The 11,547-nt window shown below is 30.2% G+C and overlaps 2 protein-coding genes across 2 annotated transcripts; one reads left to right on the top strand and one right to left on the bottom strand.

The window, feature by feature from the left end:
* The first annotated feature begins 555 nt into the window (after nucleotides 1–555).
* Nucleotides 556–1,243, top strand: LOC143363193 (uncharacterized). Its single transcript, XM_076803790.1, has 3 exons — nucleotides 556–754; nucleotides 868–1,126; nucleotides 1,184–1,243. Exons 1-3 carry the CDS (start codon nucleotides 597–599, stop codon nucleotides 1,241–1,243), a joined length of 477 nt encoding a protein of 158 aa, XP_076659905.1. The 5' UTR covers nucleotides 556–596.
* Nucleotides 1,244–6,165: 4,922 nt separating this feature from the next.
* On the bottom strand, nucleotides 6,166–9,605 carry LOC143363192 (uncharacterized). The gene is made up of 10 exons (XM_076803789.1): nucleotides 9,448–9,605; nucleotides 9,121–9,379; nucleotides 8,388–8,591; nucleotides 7,996–8,317; nucleotides 7,690–7,834; nucleotides 7,495–7,574; nucleotides 7,354–7,422; nucleotides 7,178–7,270; nucleotides 6,953–7,057; nucleotides 6,166–6,446 (listed from the first exon to the last, which is right to left on the bottom strand). Exons 1-10 carry the CDS (start codon nucleotides 9,603–9,605, stop codon nucleotides 6,178–6,180), a joined length of 1,704 nt encoding a protein of 567 aa, XP_076659904.1. The 3' UTR covers nucleotides 6,166–6,177.
* Between the last annotated feature and the right edge of the window lie 1,942 nt (nucleotides 9,606–11,547).

The raw sequence follows: 11,547 nt of genomic DNA, 5'->3' as shown, positions 1-11,547 counted from the left end.
GAATATAGAACGTAAATGCCCAATTGTCGTGTAATAGATCTTTACTATCATTTACTCTTTATTAGTGCAAAATTGTATATACCTAATTCTGTTTTTACACGATAGATACGTTCCCGAAGAAAATTCGTGTACATTTTTTTATACGTATTCTTCGGGAACATATCTATCGTGTAAAAACAGAATTAGGTGTATATTATTTAGATGAAAATGTTCTATTTTCGTGCATGTGAAAGACTTCGGAATAAAAAAATATATATGAGTGAAGTAAGTAATAAATAAATAAATTAACCAATCCTAGCTTTACACACGGTCTCTGCAGTCATTTGTTTTGTCGTTAACTTTCGTTTGTTTCAGATACTTCTGTTCGTAACTTCATACATGTTCATTTGCTATTCAATTCTCTTATAGTGGTTTGTATCATTTATATTGTGCTACTTTCACTGTTACGTGCTGTTTTAAAAATGGAAAAACTTCCCGGAAAATCCGTCGGTAGCTTTATTTACATATATAATAATTATACGTATAATAAAGACAATAGCACAAAAAATATTTTTCGCTGTAATACACGCCGTACTACGGGGTGTCGCGGGGCAATAATGGACGTCGGTGATGGTTGTATTAAATTGTTACACGATCACAATCATTCGAAACTTTTGCATAGGATCGATCAAGAGAAAATGAAGCACGAAATGCTTCAGCTTTGTCGAGAAACGGCGTTTCCATTAAAGCAAATATTCGACGATGTTTGTAGAAAGTAAGTATTAGTTTCTAGTATTTATTAAAAAGTGTGCACTGTAAAATGTAGTCTTTAAATTATGTATGTATATATAAATTGTGGATTAAGTAATTTATTTTCTTTTATGAAAGATATCCTGACGCTGCATCTGTGCTTTCATATAATAGTGTGAAAGCCACACTTCTTCGTGAGAGACAGAAAAGTTGCCCTCCCATTCCACCTTGTTTAGCTGCTTTATACGAATATTTAAGAACCTCTTCTTTTATGGAAAATATTTATAAAATAATGATAAGCGATGGAGATGGTAAAGTAGCAATTTTATTTTCCACTGAATTGCTGTTGCAGACCCTTAATACCTCTCAATGTATTTATGCTGATGGTATTTTCTCTGTAAGTAACATACAGATTGGTATATGTGATTTAATTTTATGAAGTATGTAAGAATAGATAGTGTTCGAAGCAGTAGGAGCAAAATTAACATTTATTGTCAATATGTTGTTTTATTAGTACATTGTAAAACATAATTTTGATATATTTTAGATTATAAATTACAGTTAATTACAATTAATTTATTGCTCTCTGCTCAATTCGCTTTTATGAGAAATGTTGATAATGCATTTTTCTATAAACATGTCTTTGTTGAATTTGTCTCTACTACATCAAACGTTTTACAATATTGAAAAACCAATGCTTCTCATATAAATGCACCATACACATATACTATATGCTTTTGTATAAAAAAAAGTAATTTAGACAAGAAGGGAGTGATTCCAAGAAGCTGCAATCTGGTATATTACTCGGTTTCTTTATTGATGAATGTGTGGAGCTTATATTAAAGTGACATACATTTTTTAAACGGACTGCTATGTAGTTTAATGAACCAATCCACGAAGCTTGTTGCCTTTTATGCAAAAATACTAAACCATTTTAAGTAAAATTGTGATTAATTTTCCATTTTCATTCGAGACCTACATAAAATAAATATCGGTTAAACCCATTGTTATTCAATATAAACGATTTAGTACCTTTTTTCTAAAAAATGGCGAACTGCATCAAATAATGCAACAAAAAATATGTGATTCCATTTAAAAGAATGAAATTGATGATCACATGTCCTCTATGCGTTGATACGTAACAAAATGTACTTATCAGAATGTTGTTTCCAGGAGACTATACACTTGTCCAAAGTATTTTTCTATGGAACATATATTGTATGAATAATTTATATTTATATCATGATATACATAGTTATTTTATTTTTTAAGGTTTTACCTACTCGGCACAGTTATATATTATCCACATTCAGTATATGGATACTGTGAGTACAACAATTTATGTAAATATATTATTTTAATGCACTTGTGCAGTGATTACATTTGTACAACTAGTATAGAGATATGTATACATGTTTGTCCAATATTCCAATTTATACTTATGAAAGCTTTATTTTAAAAGGGAGTTGCTACTGTTTTCGTACTGTGTGAGACATTAACAAAGACTATGTATACAACACTGTGGAGCAAAATTAATGAATTATCTCCTATGCTTAATAAGAATTTAAGAATGACAATGACAGATTATGAAATTGCAGCAATGAACACATTGCAGCAACAATTTCCATTAAGCTGTGTAAAAGGCTGCTGGTTTCATTATAACCAGGTTTGTATACAGGGAGGTCCGTTTAAATAAGAAGACCTAAATGTCTCTTCAGGTTATTGCGATGCAAAAAATATTTGTTACGTAATGTGCATGGAGTCAATGGATCAAATATTTGGCACGAATATTTTTCTCCGAGGGTCAGTTTTTTCGGAGTTGTCAAGGTCATCGATGTTTTTTGATACATAACTACATTTTTATTTTATTGCATCTAGTAACTGATGGAAAAATACATTCAGATATGTATAATGACATGACCTTGATCCTCGAAAATTGGCGTTCCTTTGCGCGGACCATCTCTTTCGGCTATTGTGATGCAAAAATATTTGTTGCGTAATGTGTATATCATCAATAGACCAAATATCTGGCAAGAATATTTTTTTCCTAAGGTCATATTTTCGGAGTTATCAAGGTCGTCCATGTTTTTTGATACATAACTACATTTTTATTTTATTGCATCGAGTAACTGATCGAAAAATACATTCAGATATGTATAATAACATGACCTTGAGCTTGATCTGAAGGTAAAACTTTAATTTTCGAAGATCAAGGCCATGTTATTATACATATCTGAATGTATTTTTCGATCAGTTACCCGATGCAATAAAATAAAAATGTAGTTTTATATCAAAAAACATCGATGACCTTGATAACTTCGAAAAAAATATTCATGCCAGATATTTGGTCCATTGATGATATGCACATTACGTAACAAATATTTTTTGCATCGCAATAACCTGAAGAGATATTTAGGTCTTCTTATTTAAACGGACCTCCCTGTATAATAATATTCTAGAAAATATACAGGGTGGTCCACCTAAGTAAGGCCACCTAAATATCTCCTCTAATTGTGGGGTTACAAAAAATATTTTGTATGCTATTTGAATGGTTTGAAAAAACCATTCTATTGCAAAAAATTTTTTTTCTAGGGTAATTTTTTTCGGAGTTTACAAGGTTATCGATGTTTTTTTGCGTATAATTGTATAATTTTTTTTATTGCATCGTGTAGCTGATGTAAAAATACGTTCAGTTATGTACATTACATGACCTTGAAATGACCTTTGAGTTCAAAAATTAAACGGAAACGATAAATTGTCTATCGAAACTTTAGAGACGAAGACGTCGTTCGGGAATCTGTAAATACAACAGAGTGTAAATACAAATGTTTACTATGCGATTTGAAAATCGCCTGAATTTTTGTCAGTGGGGTTCAACGTTGCATATGACTTAGAGTTTAGTATATAGCCCATAGAAAAGTGTGTTGGTTTGACTCACAGTCAAGTCATGCGTAAAGTTGAAATTTGGTACCTTTGACAATCATTAATCTACCAGCTGGAAATGTGAAGACTATTCAGAAGAATCCTGTTAAAATTCTGCTCCTCAAGGTTATTTCAAATTTTGAAAAACAAAAATATTGTTTATAATAATTAAAAAGGACATAGCCGTATGTTACATTCTCTTGGTTAAACTTTATAACTTCACACACTTAATGTTGGTATTTCTAACATTTTTTCAGTTATAATATTTTAAAAATAGTATTCATCAAATTTCGACTTTCATAACTAAAAAAGGTTAAACTGTATCGACGAACAAGTAATGGAATTTTGTTTCCACTTGGAGTGGAATTGCCCATTTATATTGTAAGAATGTTTCCTTATAAAAGATGTTTATACGTAGCCTGGTGTTTAAATAGGTTAACTTTAAAGGAATACTTATTATCTTTTTATAAGGGCAACAAGATAATAATGTACGGGAATGAAGGTAAAGTATTGCAATTATTATTAATGTAGAAAGTTAAATTATGAAAAAGGTGCAAGTCAAAATATACAAAAATTAAGTGTGTTTCTTATTTTTCAATATTTCTCTCTATATTTCAATATTATTAATAAAATTATTGAAAACAATTTTTTTATTACACCACTTTCATAATTACTGGTAAATGTATCTCCAATAATAATTTTTTAAAGACTTTCCAGACACTTATTTTGACTGTGCTAACAATTCAGTGGTTGCAACTGTAGTTGAGGAAGGCCAAGAATCGCGAAATGAAATCGCCAATAAAACGCAATGTAGGTTAACACAAGGTATTGTAAATACATATAGACAAATGGTGACCTAGTTCCGATTGCGTTGCCCTTGAAATATGTTGTTAAGGTCAACATTTTGAACAACTCCTTCCTATACATATAATGCTAATGAATTCTCCGGGTGATTAGGTAAAGACAGGAATAATAACAGAATTGAGTTTCTCCTGTAAAAAGAGATTTTTAAAATTTTATTTTTCATGTTTTTATTTACAACTATTTACAAAGCTTACCTGTAAAAAGAGAAACGACATTAAATGTCAATTATTCCCTATGTCCTTTCCCTAATTACAATCTCTACAATTATTGTGAGTATTTGTTTTACTAACCTAATTACCAACGCGCAGTAAGTGCGCGGGATAAGTTCGGACTATGACCTTGACAACATATGAGAAGGTGAAGGTCATTGGAGCTGGGTCCCTCTTTGTCTATATTTACCGTTAGTAAGTACATTAAAGGGATACAAACATACATGGTCAAATTGTTTGTGTTTGTTTCTGCAGGTTCTCCAGAAATATGTTCTGAATGTGCTACTAATTCAATAAATTTAAGAACAGTTCGAAAAATACAAGTCCAAGTGAGGAAAAAACGTACGAAAAAAGTAATACAAGATAAAGGTACAATTTAAATTAAACCATCTGGACATACAATATGAGAAAATTGAAGGAATACTAAATATCGATGAGAACATTTACTTTATTGATTTTATCTCAACACTAATTGTAAACAATGCCTTTCTCTCTCACATAATATTAGACATAGCTTTGAGACACCGATTTGTCTTCCAATAGCATATATGTATATGTTGCAAATACTAATATGTAGATTTTCTACTTTTAGATTTTTTTAGAATAATTAAAATTACCCTTTTCTGTCGTATGGAGCTTACAAAATGTGAAGAATTACTTGTTTTGAGATAACTTTGCAAATAGAAGTATATCCTATTTTTTCATCGTCGTATCATATTTGAAATGAAAAGTAGGCCACAATTCAGTGTTCCTTGAATTTTTTTAATAGTATATTGTTAGAAATATTTAATTCTTATTCAATCAAAAGAAAAAATTCTTTTACAGTAAAAGAACTAGTCAACAAGAACATCGACCTTCGTCAGCCGCGTATAATTTTAGAAAAACTTCGAAATTAAAGTGTAGCAGATCTTTTTTATGTGTCGGGCTGAACAACTTTTTACACATCTGCCCATCGCTCGGACTTAGTTTCCGAGATAATTGCAAAAAACCATTGTTACATTTTAGGATCGCTAAAAGAGAGAGTGAATGGAAATTGGAAGAACTGGATGAATGAGAAACGGTTGAATTTGAAAGTAAGTGGAGTGGACTGTATAAATGTTGAAACTAGAACGTATGGATCTACTAATAAATAACTGTATTTCACTGGAAAATGATAGTCAGAAACAAATGTACACTGATGTTGAATAAAGATTAGATAAAGACTATTAACTAAATCGACTGTTAACTCGACGTTAACTAAATCTCGATCCTTCTGGCGTATCCTGAGTATAAAAATACTAAAGTATATTTGTCTAAAAACTTACCGTTGCTGAGATACTTGACTGTGTTCATTCCCTTAGATTCATTCTGGGACGTATTAGAGGATATGCTCACTACGTCAAATGTAAACATTATAAGGCTTCATGAAAACAGTCAAACATCTCAGCAACGATAAGTTATATATATATATGTATCATGGAAGGCGCAGTGTCACATGTGTATTAAAATTATCATTACATGTGGGACATCTATTACACTCTAGTCGCATGATGCATATCATGCAGCATGCAAGATGACCACATGGAACGGAAACTTGTGTTGCTTTCTTAACAAAGCAGATTATGCAATACCCTTCTTTATGTTCTCTAATATCTTCTTTTCGATTATTATTATCATTACTGACTTGATTTTCCGTTTTATCATACCAAAATCTATCTTCAAGAATTTCATAAATGTCATCATCTAGAAAAATATAAATTGGATTGTTAATATATAGTATACAGGACGTCCCACTCAATTGTGATGAATTATATATTGAGAATCGTTAGTGCCACATTTTATAGAAAAGAAAATTAAATAGTGTGGGAAAGTCTAATTTCTCATAGACTTTTTCCATCCAATTATACATTTAGCAATTGTGGATGCACTTTTTTAAAATGGTATGTACTATTTATTTGTGACATTTTAAAGAACACAATTTGCATGTACTATATCAAAAAATAATATAATATGATGAGCGCGGTATTTAACCTTCCTCTATAGAATGAGCCCTCACCCAGCTCAAAATATGATCTTATAAGCTCAAACAACGACATGGCGCAGACTCATGTTTCGACCTAAAATCTCATAAGATTCCAGTTCCTTTCTAGTAAAAATCTGAAGGTATACTACCCCCTTATAGGTTCTACCTGGTTATAGTACACTTTGGCTCTATATAGGATACAGATATGTAAAGTCAAATAAATTACCGTCAATATGATTGCTGTCAAATTTGTCATGGAGATTTTGTGCACTTTGTATATTTACTATGCTGCTGTGTAAAATACATTGCTGGGGTTCGTTGAGATAATTTTCTACAAATATTAAACTTTATAAATTATTTTATATCAGGAAATAGCATTGAGTTCATAAAAACGCAACAAGTGAAAAATAAATTAATTCTTTTATGCTAACAAAAAAACATATGAAATTACCTGTAACTTTTGTGTCTTTTGTTTTCAGAGAACCCGATGATGTCAAAGCCGTATTTGGTAACGTTCTTCTATCTTTTTTATGCACTCGTTCTGCTAATAATATATATTATTTTGAATAATATGTCGTATTTATATTGCAGGTAGTACGTACTATATAATAAAGCAAATTTATTTACCTTTCTCCACCGGTCCATAACTTATATCAAAATAATTGATATCTTCAATCTCATCATTACTATCTTCATCTGTACAAGAAAAACATGTTAATTGTATGGAATATCTTCTATGCGAAGACATAAGATATATAAGCTACATACTTGCCAATGTGATAACTTTATTAATTTGAAAAGTTTTTTCATTATGAGTAAACATATTTAAAAATTCTTCTAAAGATAATCTAAAAATCATATACATTCAAATATAAAATACACATACATATATGTATATGGACAAATAGTAAACATGTTAGTAACAAATAGTAAACAGTTGGAACTAGAGAAAAAGACACATACCTTCCAGCATTATATTCTTCTTGAGCACTTGTTATTTCTTTTCTATGATTAATATTAGCATTTGTACGACGTCTTCGAGATGCTATACCATTTTGCAATCGACTCAAGTCAAGCTCTTGGTCAATAAGCAGATCTTTTACTTTTTCTAAAAATGTAATAACATTTAATTATATATAAACCTCTGTATATGTAGAATAACATAAAGAATAAATTAAGTATAGTCACTAAATTATAAATAAATTCATGCCACTTATCAAAAATTAATTTTATGTGTATAATAAACAATAAAAGTAAAAAATACTGTACCTAAAAATGCCCAAATATTAATATTTTGTTTCCCCAGTTTTTGACATGCAATGTTGTGAAATGATTCTGCAATATTATTCGTACGTACTGGACAATTGTGCACGCTGACTTGCGATGCTATGTTTAACCAAGTACATCTCATATAGGTCATAAACAAAAGAATACCCGGAAACTTGTTGGATGCAATATCTGCTTCCTTTTGAATAATTGACAAACCTTGTTCAAATTTTATAGCAGGTATTAAAGGCAAAGACATTGCCATATGTACAACAGTATGAGGAGCACTATTTAATCCAAGCTTACGCCACTTTCGAAGAACAGTCTACAATATATAAACAGAAAACTAGAATTGTGTTAATACAAGTAAATGTATTATAAATAGCATTACAAACCTGACAATAATGGAACCAGCAGCCATGCATATCTGCACTGGGAAATAACTTGCTTAAGGTTTTAACAGCTGCTGTTTCATAATCGCTCATTATAAACTTTATAGTGTTTGGCAAATTGGGTATTATATTAATTATTTTTTCCCATATGGCAGTATATAAAGTAGCTGTTCGTTTTTCGCATAGAATAAGTAGAGTCGCAATACCCTAAAAAAATCATCTCATAATATTGAACTCATTTTAATATATAAAACTAATGCAAATTATGTTTTACATTATCCATGTAGCGTATGTGAACTGTGTACAGCTGTACTATGTGGGGTTTCTTTGGTAAGACCTAAGAAAACAAATATTACATAACGTACTATGACATATACACATTTTGGACTTACGACATATATAGTTTTCAGATGAAATTATTGGACTTGATTTCAAAAATTGATTACTAACTAAGATATGATTCTGAACAACTTTACCATTCATTTACCAAAATGTTTAGTACCACTTTAGGTATTAGTTATTAATGAAAAACTGACCAATCAGGAACAATGCACAGAATAAATGTCAGCATTATAGATTCAAGAATATAATGTGGAATTTTTAAACTTAAAGATAACAAATGTAAAAATGTTTCAGTCAAACATACAATATAACTATTATAATAAATGTTATATCTAATGTTAAAGTATAAAAGGAGGATGTTATAGCAGATTTATAACGGTATTACTATACTTACTGCAAAAGTTCCATCTACGTACAATTCTGTAGATTTACTCAATGCTTCAACTAAAATGTCAGATGACAAAATTATTGCGTTTTCCCCTTTTTCTGACACTGCATAGTATACATTTAAGTATTCCAGAGGTTGATAATTTTGAATCATTTCATTTAAGAGTATAAACGTCTCTGGTATTCGTGGCCGACAATATGCTCTTTCCCTTTGTAATGTTGGTCTTAATTTTCGAAAAGAGCAATGTGCTCCAGCATCTGGGTACCTGCAATTATAAACAAATTTATGTCCATCTCAATAAAATTTTGAATAAAAAAATGTTTGAAAACATACTTTCTACAAACATCGTCGAATATTTGCTTTAATGGAAACGACGCGTCTCGACAAAGCTGAAGCATTTCGTGCTTCATTTTCTCTTGATCAATTGTATGCATTCGTTCCAAATGATTGTGATCGTGTAACAATTTAATACAACCATCACCGACATCCATTATTGCCCCGCGACACCCCGTAGTACGGCGTGTATTACAGCGAAAAATATTTTTTGTGCTATTGTCTTTATTATACGTATAATTATTATATATGTAAATAAAGCTACCGACGGATTTTCCGGGAAGTTTTTCCATTTTTAAAACAGCACGTAACAGTGAAAGTAGCACAATATAAATGATACAAACCACTATAAGAGAATTGAATAGCAAATGAACATGTATGAAGTTACGAACAGAAGTATCTGAAACAAACGAAAGTTAACGACAAAACAAATGACTGCAGAGACCGTGTGTAAAGCTAGGATTGGTTAATTTATTTATTTATTACTTACTTCACTCATATATATTTTTTTATTCCGAAGTCTTTCACATGCACGAAAATAGAACATTTTCATCTAAATAATATACACCTAATTCTGTTTTTACACGATTTCTGTTTTTCTGTTTTTCTGTTTTTTCTCGTTTGTACACGAATTTTCTTCGGGAACGTATCTATCGTGTAAAAACAGAATTAGGTATATACAATTTTGCACTAATAAAGAGTAAATGATAGTAAAGATCTATTACACGACAATTGGGCATTTACGTTCTATATTCCAAACATAAGTGAGCATATAATAACAGAAAAACGAATAAGACTTGTACATTCTGTATGTATCTTTCATGTTTTCACAGATGCAGCATACTATCAGATTTGAATACAATTAAAATCCACAATATATAAATACATATAACAAATACACATATAAATACATATAAAAAGTTTTATAGAAAAATTAGTCAGTAATCAGATCAGAATAAAATATAAATTGAAAAAACTAGTGAAAAATTTTCTATCTAGTAGAAAATTGAGATCGCTATATATGAATATATGTATTTTTTTTTTAATACTGGAGTTGTTAAGTTCAATAAGTATTAGCTCAGAAGCTATGAATTTTGTTTGAAATGCCTATATACTCAAAATAGTGTGCCGTGTAGTGAAACTATAACATAATGGTGTCACAAAAGCTAGGATAAGTTGCATTTAACAACACACTTTAAAATGACATGCAACATACAGTATTCTAGAACGAGGATATATTATAGATACATTGATGGAAAATATAATGATGAAAATTTTTTTCTCAATACACAGAGGCAGAGAATTTTATTTTCAGTATCTCAATAACAGGTTCTCAAATCCTTGGTAGTCCTCAGAGAATTTTATTTGACACAGATTGCGCCTGTAAAATATAATTAAAGAAATCACAAAGTATCATGTTCATTGCATTTGAACTAACTATTTACAGATAGAATTTACTTATCTCAAATATTTTAGTCAGATTTTAGCATCCAATTGGTATATATTCGGACTCCACCATAAATGTACAGAGTATACCGCTTGAAATTAGATTGATATTCTTAAATGCCTCCAAAATTACGCATATATATATATATATATATATTCATTACACCATGAAGCATTCTGTACGAATGTCGAATCTTTTCAAAAGCGGCTCTTAGACCAAATATTATTACCATTTTGTACTTAAACAATGCAAGTTAAAAGTTCAAGAAACCATAGCTTTAGAAAATAAAATTATGTAACGACGTGTGATACTATTACACTGTGACAGGAGATGTTATGCCATATTACTTATTAACTGATAGATCCGTATAGGTAAGTATAAATAATAAACTTACGAGAGCAAAAATGATAAGTATTGATAAAAATGTATTCACAAAATGCTTAACAGCAATACAGAGTACGCTAATAAATGAAATAGCGTTAGAGATAGATATATAAAATAGATATACGGATTGGCGAATCAGGAGGATGTGTAATCACTAATAAATTAAAAATTAATATCACCATGTTTTATTCTTGATTTTCGTCTCGTACTGTCTTGAAGAATCGCCCATTAAATTGTCTCCAACATGTTGCCGATATATATGTATGTCT

Source organism: Halictus rubicundus, unplaced genomic scaffold, assembly GCF_050948215.1.
Source record: "Halictus rubicundus isolate RS-2024b unplaced genomic scaffold, iyHalRubi1_principal scaffold0027, whole genome shotgun sequence".
Lineage (NCBI taxonomy): Eukaryota > Metazoa > Arthropoda > Insecta > Hymenoptera > Halictidae > Halictus > Halictus rubicundus.
The sequence above is the reverse complement of the archived record's forward strand: the minus strand, read 5'-3'. Positions and strand labels throughout refer to the sequence as shown.